At 42.3% G+C, this 22,485-nt stretch overlaps 1 protein-coding gene across 1 annotated transcript in view; it reads left to right on the top strand.

The window, feature by feature from the left end:
- FES (FES proto-oncogene, tyrosine kinase) overlaps window positions 1-20,346 on the top strand; it is a 248,334-nt gene extending 227,988 nt beyond the window's left edge. The window contains exons 17-19 of the mRNA XM_089689378.1: window positions 3,241-3,398; window positions 5,554-5,676; window positions 13,537-20,346. Of these exons, the coding sequence (XP_089545504.1) occupies window positions 3,241-3,398; window positions 5,554-5,676; window positions 13,537-13,679 (424 nt within the window). The 3' untranslated portion in view covers window positions 13,680-20,346. The remainder of the gene's footprint in view (window positions 1-3,240; window positions 3,399-5,553; window positions 5,677-13,536) is intronic.
- Window positions 20,347-22,485: the final 2,139 nt, after the last annotated feature.

The raw sequence follows: 22,485 nt of genomic DNA, 5'->3' as shown, positions 1-22,485 counted from the left end.
ACAATGTTAAATTATTTTTTTTTTATTGAAGATGTTGTAGATTCCAGCCTGGGACATTTATGGCCTGGGAAGGACTCTTACTTTTGCTTTTACAACAGTTTGAATTTTTTTGTGGTATGGATTCATCAAGATCCTGGGAATTTTCTTTTAGAAGTTGTGGACCTGTCAACTCTAACGCGTCTGGCTATTCTCCTTTGGTCTCTAATTTTAACAAGGTGTCACAGAACATCTTTTCACTGGATGCTTTTTCTGTTCCATACCATTCTTGGGCAACTCTAGAGATGGTAGTCTGTGCAAATCCCAGGAGATGACCCGAGTGTATCTAAGGGTAGCCATAGACGTGTAGAACACTCAATGGTCTTAGAAAATGAGCTGTCCACCTGCAGTTTTAGTCTTTAATTCCTAATTTTGTTTAAAAATTGTTTTTAAAAAATCAGCACAAGGGGCAGTACTTACATTTAATGGGAAATGTCACTTGTGCTGGTACCAGCTGTCCTAGTTGAAATCTGAAGTCTTCTGTCACCAGTACCTCATAGCCGTAATCTACTGAGTGCTGATTATGTTGACCCTTTCCACCTCCTTTCTCGATTCAAAGAAGTTTTACCATAGTCTCCTTGAAGGAAAAGTGGTCTTTGAAAGGAGGATGGGCAAGTGAATATAAGAAAACTAAAAAATTCTTCCTGCGCCAAGTGAAACACCCTACTACAGGATCTATCCTGCTGCTGTGCAATGTGATGAACACAAAATGTGATAAATATAAATAAACAGCGCAAACATAGACCTCTATATCAAATCAATATACAAAGTGCAAACATATATAGAAAATTATATTAATAGTGAAGTCCATCATGGTTAAAAGACAACAAAAGTTCAGAAATCTCAAAAAATATTTTGTGCAAAAAAATTTTTTTCAAATTCTTCTTCTAATATAAAGAAAAAACTTCCACCTTCCACCCGTGCAAACCAACATCAAATGCACTCACCAGATTTAGGTGAATGAAATGCCTTTTAGGAATTTATATGGGATCCCAAACCCTCTTTCGCATCCACTCTACAGGAATCCTCACCTTCAGTGTAGGCTCCACCATACAACCGGGGAGAGAAAAATCTCAGATAGTGTGATATTGCAAAATACCATTTATGAATAAAATCAAGGATTAAGGCCACTCACGTTTAAATCACTTTAAGAAGGCATATTTATTAGGACAAGCTTCTTCCAAATGGACAATGAATGCAAGACAACCTCCCACGGATTCTCACATCACAGCTCCAGGATACAGCAGAAGCTCCAACAGAGACCAAACATGCACAGATCCCAAAAGATGGCCGCTGGAACGCACCGCTCGGCGTGCGCTCCACTCACCGGAAGTGACGTCAGACGTACGGGGTAACAACCGGAAATGCGTCAACGCGTTTCGCCCCTCCCATCGGGCGTTCTCAAGACGCGTTGACGCATGGGGGGCGAAACGCGTTGACGCATTTCCGGTTGTTACCCCGTACGTCTGACGTCCCTTTCGGTGAGTGGAGCGCACGCCGAGCGGTGCGTTCCAGCGGCCATCTTTTGGGATCTGTGCATGTTGGTCTCTGTTGGAGCTTCTGCTGTATCCTGGAGCTGTGATGTGAGAATCCGTGGGAGGTTGTCTTACATTCATTGTCCATTTGGAAGAAGCTTGTCCTAATAAATATGCCTTTTTAAAGTGATTTAAATGTGAGTGACCTTAATCCTTGATTTTATTCATAAATGGTATTTTGCAATATCACACTATCTGAGATTTTTCTCTCCCCGGTTGTATGGTGGAGCCTACACTGAAGGTGAGGATTCCTGTAGAGTGGATGCGAAAGAGGGTTTGGGATCCCATATAAATTCCTAAAAGGCATTTCATTCACCTAAATCTGGTGAGTGCATTTGATGTTGGTTTGCACGGGTGGAAGGTGGAAGTTTTTTCTTTATATTAGAAGAAGAATTTGAAAAAAATTTTTTTGCACAAAATATTTTTTGAGATTTCTGAACTTTTGTTGTCTATTAACCATGATGGACTTCACTATTAATATAATTTTCTATATATGTTTGCACTTTGTATATTGATTTGATATAGAGGTCTATGTTTGCGCTGTTTATTTATATTTATCACAGGTGAATATAAGGTCCACTTCCTCCATTCAAAGAGCTTTTTTCATTAATGGAAACTATAGTACAGCTTGTTTGAATGGAGAAGTGTGGGCAGAGTTGGCACTCTTTACAAGTTCCTGTGACAGGTCCAGCGTTCATATTAATACCCACAGCACCTGAAGCTTACAGCTGCAGGTGCGTGAGTGGGGCCAGAGGATCTGGGATTACAACTAGGACAGCAGGCACCAGCACAAGGGACAAATCTCAATAAATGTAAGTGTCATCCCTTGTGCTGATTTTTTTTTTATTTTTCATACACATAGATGTTATACAAACTCAGATGATGTTACAAATCAGTGCATACACAGTAAAGATTCACATCTATATTGTGAATAGGAATCATTTGGGTTGTTTGGCCTTTCTGTACAATTTTTGGTCTGGCAAAAAAAAATGGTCCTACCTCACACCAAAACACATAGTTTAACTTGCTTTTCAATGACAGATTTTAAATGAGTTACATGTTTGAAAAATTTATAACACGGTCCACCACAGAGGTTCGCGTGCCTCCATCTCCAAAACCACTTACAAAGAACTAAAAAACCAATTGCCCTTGGGATTTTTTAGGAGGCCATATAAAAACTATGCATATGAAATGTAAAAGTCAACAATTTTTTTGAAACATTAAGATAAAAATAGTTTAGAAACAAAAAATGCACCAGAAACAGAACATAGTTTGTTACAGTTTCTTTTTCTCAGTACATAGTCACATAATTCTTCATACAGATCACACACTGATCATTGAATATTTGTATGAAGAAATATGTGACTATGTACTGAGAAGAAGAAACTGTAACATACTTTGCTCTGTTTCTGGTGCATTTTCTGTTTCTAAACATTATTTTTATCTTATTATTTCAATAAAGTGGTTGACTTTTACACTTTAAATGCATAGTTTTTGTATGGCCTCCTAAAAGTCTCAGATGCAAATGTTTTTATAATTCTTTGTGCATGTTTGAAAGATTCCATTAGGAATCACCATAAATGTGAAAATGCAGGTCAGTGCATTCCCTGACATGTAAAATATTTTATATCTGTATAACACAACTGGAATGTTTGTTTTTTAATGACAGAGACCTTGCTGCACGTAACTGTCTTGTGACCGAGAAAAATGTTCTAAAGATAAGTGACTTTGGCATGTCAAGAGAGGAGGCAGATGGCGTGTATTCATCCACTGGAGGGATGAAGCAGATTCCAGTCAAGTGGACAGCACCAGAGGCACTTAACTATGGTACTACTACTTTACTCCATTGTTTCACCTTGTGTTGCTCATGGGGATTTTATAACATTGCGCACACATGTAGTATAGAGATTTGAAGAGCAAGTTCACTCAAAAGTAATTTAGTTTTGGATTAAATGCCATTGGATATCACTAACCACTTACATCTTAGAACTCTTTGGGTTCCCAAGCCAGGGAATCTTCAACCACCTTCCAATTCCACCTCATGGCAAGAAGATACATATATTCCTTGGGTTTTGATAGTCATAAATGTTATCTTCAGGGCTGTTTAATAACGATGCCAAAAAGTGTTTGTCCAAGCCCCAGTAGGACAATGGCTCCTGCAAGAGACTTGCACATCTTTGGTTGGAACTTGGATTTTACGGTTGTGAGGAAGAACAAGAACTTAGAGTTACATACCATTGTGTGCAATAAATGATTGTCAAATACTGCACTTAGTCTGGCGCCCCTCTCTCTCCTCTTATGTAGAACTATCAGAGCAGCCAGCATTTCTAGAAGGGCAACAGGGGTGACTGTTCAACCTTTTTTGTTAGCTGGGAGATAGATCATTTCTGCTATGTGAGAACCACTGTAATCTGGTTCTCCTCTAGGTTCTGTGCTTCATTGTATACTACTAGGCATGGTCAAACTGAATTATGCCCTCATTCGATTGTCCCCACTTCCCTGCTGGTCTTTACTCACGTTATGCTAGAAGTGTTCCCAGTGCACTTGCATTATCACCTGAGCCAACTAGAGCCAACTAGACCACAGTGTACCTTGCTTCCCTGTTCAGTAATCTATGGAGAGTCTCCCATGTTCAAGCACCGGGTTTGCTCATACTTAAGTGAACCATACTGGACCACAAGTAAACCAGGATCACCTCTCCCAATCGGTCCCACCTAACAATTCCCCAGCATGGTTTGTAGCACTCACACTACACAAGCAAACCAGACAAAGAGAGCAAACCATGTCTGGATACTGTTAAAACTGCCACTCTAAATCACTGTTACTGATTATTATACCAAATACAAGGATGTAAAATACAGTATTTGGCACGTCTAAGGATATTTTAAAGATTTCCAGTTATGGTTCCAGCTTGGACCAAAGTAGCTATGTACCAGGCCTTGAAAACGTATTAATATCCCTTGAAATTTTCCACATTTTGTCATGTTGCAACCAAAAATGTAAATGTATTTTATTAGGATTTTATGTGACAGACAAATACAAAGTGGCACATAATTGTGAAGTGAATGGAAAATGATAAATGGTTTTCAACGTTTTTTAAAAATAAATATCTGAAAAGTGTGGAGTGCATTTGTGTAGAGACATACCCAAAAAGACTTGCAGCTGTAATTGCAGCGAAAGGTGGTTCTACAAAGTATTGACTCCGGGGGGCTGAATACAAATGCATACCACACTTTTCACATATTTATTTGTAAAAAAAAATTTAAACCCATTTATCATTTTCCTTCCACTTTACAATTATGTGCCACTTTGTGTTGGTCTATCACATAAAACTCCAGTAAAATACATTTATGTTTTTGGTGTAACTTGACAAAATGTGGAAAATTTCCAGGGGTATGAATACTTTTTCCAGGCACTGTATATACTATACCTAGCTTATGCCCCTGGAAGCTGGAAATCACTTAAGTAGACCCTCCTACTCCATTGATGTCACCATCCCACCTTTCTATCTCATCCAATCAGAAGACTCTGCATTTATTGAGAAAATGCAAAGCATTTTCCTACTGGCTCCCGTGCTGCCCTCTTGCGCTCAGAATACAGCAGGGCAGATGCTTAGCACAGGATAAGTGGAGAGCACTGGAGTAGCATTTCTACGTCTGTGGTTTCTGCTTCCAGGGGCATTGGCCAGGTAAGGTCCAAGATGGACCAATGTAACTATGTATAAAATATCCATGCCTGGAATGAATCTTTAATTAATATAAAACTGGGTTAAATGCTGTGTTCAATAAATATATAAACATTTTATTTGGAAAATAGCAAATGACAAACTTTATCTATAAAGAAGGCGTTTCTAACAGTTAGAAAAAAAAAAAGAAACAAAAAAGGTACGTTGGGAAAAAAAGAGACTTTTGAGACTTTGTTGTACATTGTGGAAGCTTTAGTGCTCATTGTACTGACAGGTGTTGTATATCTTCTCCTTCAGGCCGGTACAGTTCGGAAAGTGATGTGTGGAGCTTCGGCATACTGCTCTGGGAAGCATTCTCTCTTGGGTCCGTTCCATACACAAGTATGAATAACCAGCAAACCAGAGAAGCAATAGAACAGGGTGAGTTTATTCTTGTGTAAAGGAGAAAAATAAAGTTGTCATTGGGAAATAGACAGGTTGAAAAGCAATGCAAAAACCTGTATAGTTTGCTATGAGCAGATATTACAGAAAGATTCTCCACCTCAGACCATAAGCTGTCCATACCTTATGTTACAGCTGACCTTATACCACACCATGTGTAGCACTAAAAGGCAACTGCTAGATTTAATCTATGTTACAAAGAGCAATGTGCAGAGGATAGACCCCAAGGGAACAAATTTGCAATCATTTTTCATTGCTCTGACTACATCAGTTAGCTCTTATATGTTACTGAACTTTGTACATTGTCAATGCTGTTTGAAATCCCATTTTAACCTCTTGTCGCCCAGGCAACATATGTGCAGCAGCAAAGACAGTGAGCTTTAACCTCTTCACGCCGGCCGAATGGAAATGTGCGGCCTCCCGGCGTCTGGGCCTGGACGCAAAACAGCCGTACATTTGCGTTCTATTAAACAAGAACATATGTGCTGAGAGTGCACGCCCTGTGCGCTCCCAGCACACGTCCAGTACTCACGGAAAGGTCCCGATCTCCTCTTTCGATCGGGACCTTTCCCGATCATGTGACTGCCGTGACGGGGTGTCACGGCGGTGACATTACCCTAAACCCTGCCCCGCCTCCCAACTTCTGAAACCCTCAAAGAGCCGGGAGGCGCCGGCGCCAGGGGGTTAATATTCACATACTACACATATGCGTCTGTGGGTGACAGAGATCTCTGTGCTGAAAACGCGATCATTTCATGCTCACAGCACAATGAGCAAGCTGTCAAAGATAGCTCCTGGTCTCTAGTAATGATCGGGAGCTAGCATAGCTGGCCCTTGATCATGTGGTGAACACTGTGACAGCTGGGCCTAAAGACCCATTTAAAGGGATGCTGGGCTGGACAAGAAGGAGTTAAACAATAAGTCTTTCTTTTTAGTAACGCCTCTTCTTAGTAAGTAGCCAGTAACTCTTCTTCTTTTTCATTGCAGGTAAAGAATGGATTCTAAGCAGCAGCAACATGCCATCATTGAGATCTTGATGAAGGAGGGGTGCAGGCTGTCCAACATCCACAAAATGCTACAGAATGTTTACAGAGATGACGCCATTGATAAGCGCAATGTACACCAAATGGATGATGAAGTTTAAAGAAGGGGAACCAGCACTGAAGACAAACCACTGAATGGGAGACCATCAATGTCGGGCAGCCTGAACTCAATTATGGCATGTTGCTTCTGCTTAGAATCCATTATTTACCTGCAATAAAAAGAAGAGTTACTATAGTATAATATAATACCCATTTTTTTGTAAAATATAAAAGATGATGTTACACTAAGTAAATATATGCCTAACATGCCACGCTTTAAAATTGTGTACGCCTGTAGAACAGCGCCAAACTACAGTACTTAAAAATCTCCAAAGGAAAGGCTTTAAAGGCCTTTACAGGTTACCAGTTTATAGTTACACAGGAGGTCTGGTGCTAGAATGACTGCTCTCGCTATAATGTTCATGGAGATACATCACATGCGTGGGGTGAACACCGTTTACATAGGCTTGTGCAAGCTAGGTATGCGTTTGCCTTTGTGTGAGCATGGAGGGACGGAGACTCTTTTTTTTTTAATAATAATAATTATTATTATTATGTTATTACATTTTTTTATTTTTACACTCTGTTTAATTTTTTTTCATTACTACTATTGCTATCACAAGGAATGTAAACATCCCTTGTGAAACTATAATCAGTGAAAGGTACCCTTTACTGAGAGATCTGGGGTCTATTAGACCCCAGATCTCTCCTCTGCCCTTAAAAGCATCTGATCATACAAAGATCAGTGTGATCAGAAACTTTCTCAAACCAAAAATGGCTTTCTTTACATCCGGCAAAACTGAACGTGACAAAATACTCATCGCTTCCGGTTCCTAATACCATAGTACCATAATACCAGGAACTTTACGGTCCCTGTTCAGCTGTATGATAAGCCAGCAATAGCGCTGGCTTCAGTTTTGGGCTTCTAATTGGACCAGAGAGCCCTGGAAGGAAACAGAAAGCATCGGGAGAGGAGCACCCCATCCACCACTTATAAAAAACAATCCAGTGGCTAAGTATTTTATTTATTTATTTCAGGTACTTATATAGCGCCGTCAATTTACGCAGCGCTTTACATATATATATATTGTACATTCACATCAGTCCCTAACCCTCAAGGGGTGTACAATCTAAGGTCCCTAACTTACATTCATACACATATTAGGGCCAATTTAGACAGGATCCAATTAACCTACCAGCATGTCTTTGGAGTGTGGGAGGAAACCGGAGTACCCGGAGGAAACACACGCAGGTACAGGGAGAACATGCAAACTCCAGGCAGGTGCTGCCATGGCTGGAATTCAAACCAACGACCCTAGTACTACCAGGCGGAAGTGCTAACCATTTAGCCATTGTGCTGCCCAAGTAGCAACTAAGATTGCTTTTACACTACAGTGGATTGGCTGCTGAAAAAAAAAAAAAAAGATACTGAGGTGATGCCTCTGGCACAGGCCTCATCCTGGTATCTCAGGTCAAAGTCCAGGATGTCATATGATGTCCTTCAGGCGGGAAGTGTGTGTGTATGTGTGTATATATATATATATATATAAGAAGGTGGTATCAGCACTCCATCCAAGATAAATGCCTTGGTGCTCCACGCAAAACTAATAATGTTGCAATAGGTATAGTAGGCACTCAAATTCCTTCCAAAGATGGACAAGGAGGATGATATATTTTTTCTTGTTCAATATTTTTATTGGTTTTTGCACCGTGTTAGTATAAAGTAAAAAAAGTCACTTCAGAAAGGATGATTGGAAACATTCAAGGTTAAATGCGTGGTAACTGAAGCATACAGTAACAGGTAGAAAAATGTCAAAAGGAGGCTTGTCAGCCTTATAAACATCTGTACAAAAAGCATCTATAGGCAATTAAGCTGAGGGCGGTAACAGACCATAACAGTTGTGCTATTGTAAAAGACCAAGGTTAGAGTCTGGCTCCAGTAGTAGTTACGCCAATGAGCGCTATGTTTTATAGAGATGGAAAGAAAAAAAGAAGGAAGCAGAGAAGGAGAAAAGGGACAAAACATTTCATATGGAAGAGCATCTCATATATAAAAATATTCTTCCCAAATATATTGACATATATTTGAAATGCTACAATTTTGTCCATATTCAATATATTTCAAAAAATATTTTATATACATATATATTCACTGCAAGTTGAAATGCGTTGTTATTACAAAATATATGAAAAATATTTTTAAAAATTCATTTCAAATATACTGTATGTCTTTAAAAATACAAATCTACATTTTTGGAATGTATTTACAAATATATGTAAAAATATACGTTAAAATTACTTTTTTACATGTTAAAAAAAATTTAAAAAATATATTTTTTAAAATATATTCTTCAGATCATTTTAACATATATTTATAAATGCATTCCAAAAATGTTGATTTGTATTTTTAAAGACATACAGTATATTTGAAATATATTTTTAATATTTTGTAATAAAAACACGTTTCAACATGCAGTATATATATATTTATTGAAATATATTTTGAAATATATTGAACCAAAATTGTAGCATTTCAAATATATTTTTCTTCCATGAGGGATGGGCAGGGGGAAGGGAAAGGGGGAAAAAGCGATCCATCTGCAGTCCTGCCCAGGGGCTTTGGACGATCTTTTTATTCTCATGAATACATAAAAAAATAGCTGTTAATTTTTCCTTAAAGAAGTTGTAAACCTCAAACATGAAATACAAACAAAGCATATCCTTCTATAGTGTGTACTTCTCTCAATTAAGAGCATGAAATGTCATTTGCTGCCTCGTTTCTCTGATCTCTTCATGAGTCCCATCTGACAATTTTTCCTGACACCAAGAGAAAAAAAATGAAGGAGGAGGGACCTCCAGTGCGCAGCCTATGATTGACAGCTTCAGCTCTGCTACTGTGTGTTGTGTGAAGGGGGTTGTGTCCCTTCCCTCCAATCAGAAATGAAACTGCACAAACCCAATGCACACTTTCTTGCAAGAAATGGCTGTATGCATAGGTGGGTGCTGCAGCGAATGTCGGTTGGAACCAAGCAGAGTCAACGGAGAGAAATGTCACCTGCACACCAAGGATCTCCAATGTGGGTCCAAAAAGGCTTTAGTGAAGGTTTACATAGTTACAGCAAGGCAACATTTCAGAGTCTCGCAGGACCCCTTCATCAGGCATGTGGATCCACTTTGGAGATCCTTGGTGTGACAGTGACATTTCTCCCCGTTCCCTCCAATCAGTTCTCAGAGCTTTTCTAACTGAGCTCTGCAGAGTGTAATTTCAGCTCCCTGCCCCGTTCTCTGAAAGCTCAAACTTAATAAATTCTTGACTTTGAACAGATGTAGAGGAGAGAAGACCGCAGATAAACAGGTACAACTTATAAAAGAGGATTTGTTTCATTTCTGCGTATCACCTGAAGCTAGTCACTTTATTGGATATATGTAAGGGTTTACAACTACTTCTGTCCCCCGCCGGCTCTAAGACTGTGAACTGAGCGATCAAAGATTGCTTATCACTGAGTTTTCAGTGCTCTATGAGCAAGCTGGTGACTGTCATTCTCCAGCTCTCTGCTCTGTCCTCCTGCATGCTCACTGGAGCGCTGGGCTGTGGAGGGGAAGGGAGCGGCTGGCTCAGGCTCTCGGCGGCCTGCTGAAAGGCTGAGCCAGTTTCTAGTCCAGGCTCCTGGGTAGATTTTTCCTCAGCCTGGACCGACTCTGTGATGTCAGATGATGCTGGCTTTAGCTTGCTGTCATCTGAAAACAGGTCAGAGGAGTGCAGAAAGAACTACACTCCTGTGATCCACAGGAGAAGCTCAGCCAAACGTGCTTTGGCTGTACTTCTCCTTTAATCATTGTCTTGTTTATTCGCGCTTTACCTTCTTAGAAGTATAATGCAGGAGACTTCCATAAATGATCTATGGTCTGCTTGGTGGCGCTGAACGTGAAACCAACCGATCTTGCCACGGCATACAAAATATTTTGAATTGTTGTCTTTAATAGGAGGATAGGAAGGCATCTCAAACATCTCCATGTGTTGGGTGCAGAAAACTGCTTTACTTCTTAGAAGTTTAATGCAGGAGACTTCCATAAATGATCTATGGTCTGCTTGGTGGCACTGGATGTGAATTATTATTATACAGGATTTATATAGCGCTAACAGTTTGCTCAGCGCTTTACAATATAACGGGAGACAATACAGCAACAATACAGTTCAATACAAGAGGGTTAGGAGGGCCCTGCTCCTTGGAGCTTACAATCTAGGAGGGAGGGGCTAGTGGTACAAAAGGTAGTAACTCTGGGGGATAGAGTGGTAGGAGGAATAGAAGATTTCATTACTAGCTGAGGGCAGGATAGGCTTCCTGAAGAGATAGGTTTTCAGAGATCGCCTAAAAGTGAGCAGAGTAGGCGATAGTCTGATAAATTGGGGTAGAGAGTTCCAGAGGATGGGGGAAGCTCTAGAGAAGTCCTGGAGACGAGCATAGGAGAAGGAGACAAGGGAGCTAGAGAGCAGGAGGTCATGCGAGGAGCAGAGAGTACGGTTTGGGTGATATTTGGAGACAAGATTGGTGATGTAATTTGGGGCAGAGTTATAAATGGCTTTATAGGTTATTGTTAATGTTTTGAATTTTATCCGTTAGGCAATGGGAAGCCAGTGGAGGGATTGGCAAAGAGGGGTGGCAGATACAGAACGGTTAGTAAGGTGGATGAGTCTGGCAACAGCATTCATGATGGACTGAAAAGAGGATAGCCTGTGATTAGGTCGGCCAATGAGGACAGAGTTACAATAGTCAAGGCGAGAGATAACCAGGGAGTGAATAAGTTGCTTAGTAGTTTCAGAGGTTAAGAACAGCCGTATCTTGGAGATGTTGTGGAGGTGAAGTCTACAAGATTTGGACAGCGGTTGGATTTGGGGCTGAAAGGATAGATGGGAGTCTAGAATTACACCTAGTAACCTGGCATGAGGGGAGGGAATGATGGTTGTATTATTGATCTTGATGGAGAAGTCAGGGGAGGGGGCACAGGCTGGAGGGAATACTAAGAGCTCAGTTTTGGAAAGATTGAGTATGAGGAAGTCGAGTGACATCCATGCCGATATGTCGCTCAGTAGGTTAGTTATGCGAGAGGAGACTGAAGGGGTGAGGTGAGGAGTAGAAAGACATTTGTGTGCCATCGGCATAGAGATGGTACTTAAAGCCATGGGAGTTTATCAAGTGACCAAGGGAGGAGGTGTAGATGGAGAAGAGTAGGGGTTCAAGGACAGAACCTTGAGGGAACCCTACAGAAAGAGGGAATGGAGAGGAGGAGGCAGAGTTATAGGTAATGCTGAAGGAGCACTGTGATAGATAGGAGGAGAACCAGGAGAGAGCAGAGTCTCGGAGATCAAGAGAGGAGTTTTTTTTTGAGGAGGGGATGGTCAACAGTATCAAAAGCCACAGAGAGGTCAAGTAGTAAGAGTATGGAGTAGTGGCCATTGGTTTTAGCAGTTAGTAGATCATTAGTGAGTTTTAGTAGGGCAGTTTCAGTGGAGTGTAGCCAACTGATCTTGCCACGGCATACAAAACATTTTGATTTGGTGTCTTTAATAGGAGGATAATAAAGCATCTCAAATATCTCCATGTGTTGGGTACAGAAAACTGCTTTACCTTCTTAGAAGTTTAATGCAGGAGACTTCCATAAATGATCTATGGTCTGCTTGGTGGCGCTGAACGTGAAGTCAACCGATCTTGCCACGGCATACAAAAGATTTTGAATTGATGTATTAAATAGGAGGATAAGAAAGCATCTCAAATATCTCCATGTGTTGGGTACAGAAAACTGCTTTACCTTCTTAGAAGTTTAATGCAGGAGACTTCCATAAATGATCTATGGTCTGTTTGGTGGCGCTGAACGTGAAGTCAACCGATCTTGCCACGGCATACAAAAGATTTTGAATTGATGTATTAAATAGGAGGATAAGAAAGCATCTCAAACATCTCCGTGTGTTGGGTGCAGAAAACTGACAGGCTTCAAGTTGCCAACACTATAATCATCTGAAAGAGTTTCTGCACTTGAAAGTCTCTGGCTCAATGTATAATCTTTGTTTCCAGTACATTGCTCAGTACAAGATGCACAATTTGGAGCGTCCCTGCTCTTACACCTGAGGATGAACGGGGACGCTCCAAACTGTTGTGCAGCTTGTACTGAGCAATGTACTGGAAACAAAGATTATACATTGAGCCAGAGACTTTAGAGTACGGCAAATCTTTTTGGATGATTATACATAGAACTTTTTTTTCTTTTTTTTTTTAATAATCAAAGGCAGTGATGTTTTCCAAGCACAGAAGGATAAGGCAAAATAAAAGGAAAAAATAAGAGGCACTGGAGGTAAAGATGGAAAAAAAGAAGTTGAAAAGACAGGCTTTGCTTTGATGGGCACAAGAACAAAAATCTGACACTAATTATTTCTGATATTTGGCAGGAAGCAGACAAATAGCCATTTTGGTATTTTAAAAATATTTGCACTCTCTCAGCTTACAGCTTCTTTGAAAATGTTCAAGTGAATGGAGCAATGCTGAGCCTTCTAAATTATGCAGGAGCAGTCTTTCAACATTATGGCAGGGATAAAAACACATCGGTGTTGAATAGAATGGAAGACAACCATAGCTCTCATCAAAGATCCTGTCACCGGGACATGCCGACACTTCTAATAGATTGCACCAAATCTTCGAATTTATGGCTATGTTTCTTTTTTTTCTATGAATAAGATGGATAAAAGATGTTCTTGTGATTGCAGGAAGCCGTCTGCCAGCTCCCGACAATTGTCCCGAGGATATTCATGAACTGATGCTGCGCTGCTGGGAATATGACCCCAAGAAACGTCCGAGCTTCAGCACTGTACACCAAGATCTCATCAGTATCCGAAAGAGACATCGATAACTCCAGCTGATTTTATTGTATGTTCTGCCTCCCAGGCCAGGTGCCCGAGACAGGTCTTATTTATCATCGTACTATCTGTGTGATGCACGTGTTGATCCAACCCAGGGGATGTAATGTAATTATCAATGGCACCGTACCACTGCTCTGTGCAGATAGTAAAACACACTCACAGTTCACATTCACCAAATTCCAACAGAGATTTCTCTTTTTTCCTAACAAATCATGAAGGCTTATTTATGACAGTTATACCCAAAATACCCATTTGTTTGTAGCTTACCAATTCTTACCCTCGGTTCACACCTAAGCATTTTCCGCAGTGTTTTGCAGAAATGCACTACAGTCCATGTAACATGATTTCCTATGGGACACGTTCACATCTCTGCGTTTTCATCCGGTGCATTTTTTGGAAAGGGTCAGGGACTTTTTTTTAACACAAAAAGTTGCGTTTTTGGTTCTATAGATTTCAATGGAAATGCTGCAGAAAAGCATGTAGTGCATTTTTGCATTTTAAATCTGCCTAACAAAAAACAAAAAGGCAAAATGCATCAAAAAGGCGTCAAAAACGTAGGTGCAAAAATGCAAAACGCAATGCAGAAATGGGTCAAACGCAAACTGCATAGGTGTGAACCTAGCCTTAGATGTGGTGGATGCATTCATTTTCTGTTTTTAAGCTTCTCTTCCTTTATTTTCACCTGGTGACCCAGCCAGTAATTCCTCATTTAAACTTTAAAAACATGTGGATAAGCTGAATTTTTTATTGCCCTTGCTCATCTCCCTTAGGCTACATTCATGCTGCCCCCCAACCACTCCCCCTTAGGCTACATTCATGCTGCCCCCCAACCACTCCCCCTTAGGCTACATTCACGCTGCCCCCCAACCACTCCCCCTTAGGCTACATTCACGCCGCCCCCCAACCACTCCCCCTTAGGCTACATTCACGCCGCCCCCCAACCACTCCCCCTTAGGCTACATTCACACTGCCCCCAAACCACCCCCCCTTAGGCTACATTCACATTACCCCCCAACCACTCCCCCTTACGCTACATTCACATTGCTCCCCAACCACACCCCCTTAGGCTACATTCACATTGCCCCCCAACCACTCCCCTTAGGCTACATTCACATTGACTCCCAACCACTAACCCTTAGGCTACGTTCACATTACCCCCCAACCACTCCCCCTTAGGCTACATTCACATTGCTCCCCAACCACTCCCCCTTAGGCTACATTCACATTGCTCCCCAACCACACCCCCTTAGGCTACATTCGCATTGCCCCCCAACCACTCCCCCTTAGGCTACATTCGCATTGCCCCCCAACCTCTCCCCCTTAGGGGAGAGACATCGATAACTCAGCGATTAAGGCCGGTGTGAATTGCAGTGGCAGGAATATTTTGTTTTTACAGCTGCAAATTATAGTGGTTAGGTGCAGCCGCCGGCCCCTATAATGATAGGTTGCCGGCAGCCACAGCTATTTGCAGCTCTCTGCACAGGCAGCAATTGCCTGCGGTGATTGCTGCTGGACACCCACAAAGCTCAGTGAGGAGAGCTCTGAAAGCTGATTGGAGGGAACCCCCCCCTTCACGCAGCTCACAGGAACAGAGCTAAGGCTGTCAAACTGCTGGAGGCTCCTCCCCTGTCACCATTTTTCTCTTGGTGTCAGGAACAATTGTCAGAAGTGATTCATACCGATAGCAAAGGAACAAAGCAGCATATAGAAATGGCACTTAGTGCCCTGGATTGAGACAAGCACATCCTATAGAATGATATGCTTTGTTCATATTTCATGTCAGAGGTGTACAACCACTTTAATCCCTGGTGTGAATGTAGCCTTAAATTGCAAAGGCAGTGGACAAAGATGTATACATGCTGCAGCAGTGATGTTTTGCACTGAGGCGTGGTAAAAACGATCCCCCTGGCCCGTTCTGCTGGCAGTTCTGTCCACTCAATGCAACTGAATAGGGCTTTCCTGCAACCACTTGCAATGTGCACAGTGATGTGGGTTTAGAGAGGTTAAAACATGCAATGAAGAACCAAAATACCATTTTCTCACTACCTGTCAAACACCCACCCTGGATTGCTCTTCAGACAGTGACACCAGTGTAAATGAGCCCTTAGGCCGGCATTACATGGCTCGAAATGCGACTGATTTTTCATCCGAAAATCGGACCTAAGAATAATCGGATGATTTTCGCTCTGTTAGTGGGTCAATGGCACCGGACGATTTTCGTGGTTCCTCCCCTTTTTGGTGATCGGGCATGTTGGAAATTCGTGAAAAACGACAGTTTTTTGACTCAATGATGGTCAAATTGTACGATCATTTTTCCAAAAAGAATATGCACATGAGCCGTGACCTGGAAGGAACAGAAGTTTCGCATGTTATATGGGGTGAACTTTATGACTTGGTCGGCCAATTTTCGAAATCATTGATGGCACCATCGGATTAGTGAGCGTACGTTTTCAATTTTCAGACGAAAAATCGTTCACAATTCGAACCATGTATGGCCTGCATAAGGCTTCACTCACATTATAACATTTTGTGAAGTTCACAAAATTACGCTGCACCATGCGTTTCCACACCACATACATAGGGCACCCTGTTCATTTCCATTCATAAGAATGAGCAGCGCTAAAGAATTAGACTGAGATGATGACTTCATAAATCATCTATCTGCCCCTTATGTGGAAAAAATACTATAAAAATAATACAAAATAAAGTGCCACTATGGTGCAAAATTTCAATATCACTGTACAAAGTCCATATATACGCGCTGATTTACTAAAGGCAGAACCTCCCTACCTCTGTACTCACCGTCCACTCCCACAGAACTTCCCTACCTCTGTACTCACTGTCCGCTCCCACAGAACCTCCCTACCTCTGTACTCACCGTCCGCTCCCACAGAACCTCCCTACCTCTGTACTCACCGTCCGCTCCCACAGAACCTCCCTACCTCTGTACTCACCGTCCGCTCCCACAGAACCTCCCTACCTCTGTACTCACCGTCCGCTCCCACAGAACCTCCCTACCTCTGTACTCACCGTCCGCTCCCACAGAACCTCCCTACCTCTGTACTCACCGTCCGCTCCCACAGAACCTCCCTACCTCTGTACTCACCGTCCGCTCCCACAGAACCTCCCTACCTCTGTACTCACTGTGGGACAGGGAAGGAACAGATATCTACGGGTGCAGTATGCAGTGTGTTTAGGGGTGGGGCATCTCCTCCTGCAGCCTAATGCATGGAAGTCGATGCCCCAGGGGTGATCACCGCTGGCCAGTGGGGAAGAGGCGAAGTGGTAAGTGCACTTAGTGCATTGTGTGGGAAGATCGGACCTGAAACGGGAATTACTATAGAGAGGGGCCGGTGGCTGACAGCTGTGTTTTGCAAAGCTAGCTAACCATATGAGGGCAGTGGAGGGGGAGTGGGGGATGTGCAGAGGTCAGCTGCAATCAGGTGTTGCAGAGGTAAATTTAGTCAGGTGAGTTGCAGACAGGGTGAATAGGCGAGCTGTGGCTGGGGGGGGTGCAGAGGTGAGCTGAGTTGCAACCCACCTTTGCACCCCCTGGCCACAGCTCAGCTCTGCACCCCCTGGCCACAGCTCAACTCTGCACCCCCTGGCCACAGCTCAGCTCAGCACCCCCTGGCCACAGCTCAGCTCTGCACCCCCTGGCCACAGCTCAGCTCTGCACCCCCCGGCCACAGCTCAGCTCTGCACCCCCTTGCCACAGCTCAGCTCTGCACCCCCTGGCCACAGCTCAGCACCCCCTAGCCACAGCTCAGCTCTGCACCCCCTGGCCACAGCTCAGCTCTGCACCCCCTGGCCACAGCTCTGCTCTGCACCCCCTCTGGCCACAGCTCAGCTCTGCACCCCCCGGCCACAGCTCAGCTCTGCACCCCCCGGCCACAGCTCAGCTCTGCACCCCCCGGCCACAGCTCAGCTCTGCACCCCCTTGCCACAGCTCAGCTCTGCACCCCCTTCCCACAGCTCAGCTCTGCACCCCCTTCCCACAGCTCAGCTCTGCACCCCCTGGCCACAGCTCAGCTCTGCACCCCCTGGCCACAGCTCTGCTCTGCACCCCCTGGCCACAGCTCAGCACCCCCTGGCCACACCAGGACATTTAAAAAATAAGACCTACCCCGAATGTAAGACTCTGTCTGTGGCTCATATCTGCACCCTGTCTGAAACTCACCTGTCAAGTCACCCCTGCAACACCTGACTGCAGCTCACAACTGTCATCAGCCAGCCCTCTCCATAATAACCCTCATCCACAACTGCCTGCAGCTCACCTCTGCACCCCCTATCCACACCTGGACATTTAAAAAATAAGACCTACCCCGAATGGAAGACTTAGTGTGTGTTTTTGAGCCAAAAAAAATACAAGACAGTATCTTATTTTTGGGGAAACACGGGTATTTACTAAGCTCTGGAGCCACATGTTCAGTGTGCCTTTAGTAACTCCACTCCACAGTGTTACACAGAATGCACTATATATGGACTTTGCAAAGTAATATTGGAATTTTGCACCATAGTGGCACTCTGTTTTGTATTATTTGTATAGTATTTCTTCACATAAGGCACACATAGATGATTTGTGAAGTCATCATCTCAGTCTAACTCTTCAGTGCTGCTCATTCTTAAGTAGGGGGGCTCACCGGAACTACACTAAAGTTGGGAGCACAGTCAGAGCAGAAGCTGAAACATGATTGTGCACTGGGGTTGATTTACTTAGGCCAGCCATACATGGGCCGATTTCCGAACAATTTTTTGTTCGAAAATCGACCCTAGGAATAATCGGCCGATTTTCGCTCTGTTAGTGGGGCAATGGCACCAGCTGATTTTGGTGGTTCCTCCCCATTTCATTTATCGTGCATGCTGGAAAAACTACTGATTTTCAAAATCATTGCTGGCACCATCGGATTACAGTAGGATTGAAAAATAGTTCAGAATTCGACCCATGTATGGCCTGCTTTACACTGGAGAGTGCAACATCTGGTGGCGCGGTGCATGGTAGCCAATCAGCTTCAAACTTCAGCTTGTTCAGTTAAGCTTTGACAAAAAAACCTGGAAGCTGATTGGTTTCTATGCAGGAGATGGTCAGAGACTGCAGACATGATACAGGAGATGGTCAGAGACTGCAGACATGATACACGAAGTGGTCAGGGACTGTGGGCAAGATACAAGAGATGGTCAGAGACTGCAGACTTGATACAAGAGATGGTCAGAGACTGCAGACATGATACAGGAGATGGTTAGAGACTGCAGACATGGTACAAAAAGTGGTCAGGGACTGTGGTCTAGATACAAGAGATGGTCAGAGACTGCAGACATGATACAAGAGATGGTCAGAGACTACAGACTTGATACAAGAGATGGTCAGAGACTGCAGACATGGTACAAAAAGTGGTCAGGGACTGTGGTCTAGATACAAGAGATGGTCAGAGACTGCAGATATGATACAAGAGATGGTCAGAGACTGCAGACTTGATACAAGAGATGGTCAGAGACTGCAGACTTGATACAAGAGATGGTCAGAGACTGCAGACATGGTACAAAAAGTGGTCAGGGACTGTGGGCTAGATACAAGAGATGGTCAGAGACTGCAGACTTGATACAGGAGATGGTCAGAGACTACAGACATGATAGAGGAGATAATCAGAGACTGCAGACATGACACATAAGATGGTCAGAGACTTTGGACATTCTGCAGGAGACTGTCAGAGACTGTGAACATGCTATAGGAGTTGCTGGAAACTGTGGGCATGCTTCAGGAGACAGTCATAGACTGCGGCATATTACATAAGACTGTTAGAAATCACTGCTATGACAGCACAATAGGGAAACACAGATTAGTGTCTGCAGGGGTTCCTAGGGCTGCACAAAAAGTGGCAAAGGGCCGCATGCGGCCCCAGAGCCACTGGTTGGGCACCAAGGCCCTAGAGCATTAAGTGTGAAACTGGCTGAATCACCAGCTGAAATAAAGTGAACAAGCCTAAAATAAGAAAACGAATGCAGCCATCACATTTAAGGATTGGAAAGCGGCAATATATTACATTTTTTTGTTTTGTGGAGAGCACAATGCAGGTTACAGTGATTTGTGTTAAGAATTCATATGCTAAGACATTGAATAATTCTAACACCAAATTATAGTCATCTATAGAACCAAGGAAATTAAACATTTACCGGATCTTACTGCATCAAACAGAGTGCTTGTTATGAGTAACTGCACATTTATTGCCCTAATTACAGAAATCTGCCTCTTCAAAAAGACTTCTTCCATCACTGCATCTCATCCATACAGGGACACTGAGATATTCGTTTGGACCACACAGCCCACTATTATTACTGAACAGGTCCAGGAGGGTCAGAGTGTGACAGTGCAGATGTACCCCCATGTCTGCCAGCTGTACGTGTGCCACCCAGGCTTCTACACCTAGTGTTACATCCCTACACCCACATCCATCAAATATTAGGAATTGTTGCATCCTGCATCAGGATTATTATTTACAAATGAAAAGCTTTTTGCATCTTTATATGTAGCATATGAAAAGACATTTATATACATGCATTGAGTAAATACTTTAAACCTACCTTATACACTTGGGAAAGTCTTTTTGATTGAAGTTGTTATCTGATGGAGTTACAATAAATAAATGCGTGATACTCACACATTTTCTTGTTGCTTTATATTGTATATCACTTATATTGAAATGCACTGGTTAACCTCCCTAGCGGTCTGATGTCAGTATTTCTGTGCTCAAAGCGGTACATTGTTTTCAATGGAAATATGTTGTTTTTTTATTGTAGGCCTGTAATTCTTAGGAATAACTCACTGAAATCTGTCCGAACAAGAGTCTAGTAAACATCCGGGTATGATAAAATTTGAAATATGAAATCCTAAATTATAATATAATAAATAATCATAAAAAATAATAATAATACATTTAAGTCAATAATGTGATTAACTAAAAACACTGAAATTTGAAATATAGCGCCAAGTTCGCACATTGCTGAGCAAAGTCACAAAATCGTTTTCAGTGTCTGATGACGAATTTCCCCACAAATCATTATCACTCAATTCTGCAAGTGGTTCTAATTTACTATCGTTGTTCTCTAGCCGGTCTAAAACCGCTTTTGACCTAAAGGGACGCTTTTTGGACGCCATGGACGTTTCTCAGTTTCCAGGCAGAAAAAACAGTAAAAATGCAGACAGGGCACAGGACAAAGCACTAGGGACAAAATGTATGTGAAATGGTTTGATACAGTAATGTTTTACTATGTGATTTTAGTGTATTGAGTGAATGTAAAATTTTTACATTTTCGAAATTCCTGCCGGTTCCGTCCCGTACGTCCCAACACTTGCAGGGAATGGAACCAGGATGATGGATGCCGGCATTGGCCGGAGGACATGGCCGGGGACACTGCAGGGGGGACATCGCGGGAGCGCAGGACAAGGTAAGTGCTGGAAGGATCCCAGAGCAACGCTGCAGCATATTCCCGAGTGTAGCTCAGGGTTCCCGCTTCTGGTACTGAAAGTTAACCCCGAGCTACACTTGGGAATACCGCCAGGGAGGTTAATTCTATCTTATGGTATTGTATGTTAGGCTAGGTTGACACCTATGCAGGTTGTGTTTGATGTAGAAATGTGGAAAGAGGTGAGCGCTGGCAATAGTTGGGAAGCTGCTAGCATGTAAGGTAGGTAACAATCCCCACAAATAAATATGTAAACAAGTGCAGCACTAAATACTAAATGACTAATGAATCAAGTGAAACAATAAAGTGCATCACGTAATAAAATAATAACTGTCGGCAAATCAAATTCTAGAAACTGAATGGAACAGTAAAGTGCATCATAAACTGTATGTATCAAAACAGAACAGTAACATGCATCATATAAAAGTGCAAATATCTCAACCAGTCATTTGTAAAAAATGGAGCAATAAAGTGCATCATAAACTGTATGGATTGAGCAGAGCATAAAAGTGCATCATATAAGAGTGCAAAAACTGTCAGGTGAATCAACTGTATAAAATGTATTTAAATGAAATGGCAAAATGCTGCATAGACATGCTAATGATGTAATATATTAATGTCCATGGTGATGCATGGTATAAGGTGCAATATAAGCCAAATATAGCAAAATATATGGATAATATTAGTGACCTAGTAATATCCGTGATTACACGTGATCCACATAAATCTCCGTAAGGCAAGAAAGTGCAGCAAAATACGGTGCTGAGTGCAAGAGTGATATTAACCACTTGAGCTCCAGAGGATTTACCCCCTTAATGACCACGCCTCTTTTTGCCACTCAGCGCTGCACTAATTCAACTGATAATTGCGCGGTCATGCAATGCTGCACCCAAACAAAATTTATGGCCTTTTTTTCACACAAATAGAGCTTTCTTTCGGTGTAATTTGATCACCTGTGCGCTTTTTATTTTTCACGCTATAAACAAAAAAAGGCCAAAAATTTTGAAGAAAAACAATATTTTTTACTTTCAGCTATAAAAAATATATAGTAAACTCAAGGTTGGTTATAAATTTAGGCCAAAATGTATTCTGCTCCATGTTTTTGGTAAAAAAAATCCCAATATGTGTATATTGATTGCTTTGTGTGAAAGTTATAGCGTCTACAAACTATGGTATAAATACTGCAATTTACGCCATTTTTTTGCTATACAGCGCTGCACTAGTTTAACGGACAATTGCGCGGTCATGCAATACGGTACATAAATGAAATTTACATCCTTTTTTTCCCCACAAATTGAGCTTTCTTTCGGTGGTATTTGATCGCCTGTGCGGTTT

The sequence above is a fragment of the Staurois parvus genome, unplaced genomic scaffold (genome assembly GCF_062004578.1).
Source record: "Staurois parvus isolate SC_StPar_1 unplaced genomic scaffold, SC_StPar_1.0 ptg000472l, whole genome shotgun sequence".
NCBI classification, from domain to species: Eukaryota; Metazoa; Chordata; class Amphibia; order Anura; family Ranidae; genus Staurois; species Staurois parvus.
The sequence above is the reverse complement of the archived record's forward strand: the minus strand, read 5'-3'. Positions and strand labels throughout refer to the sequence as shown.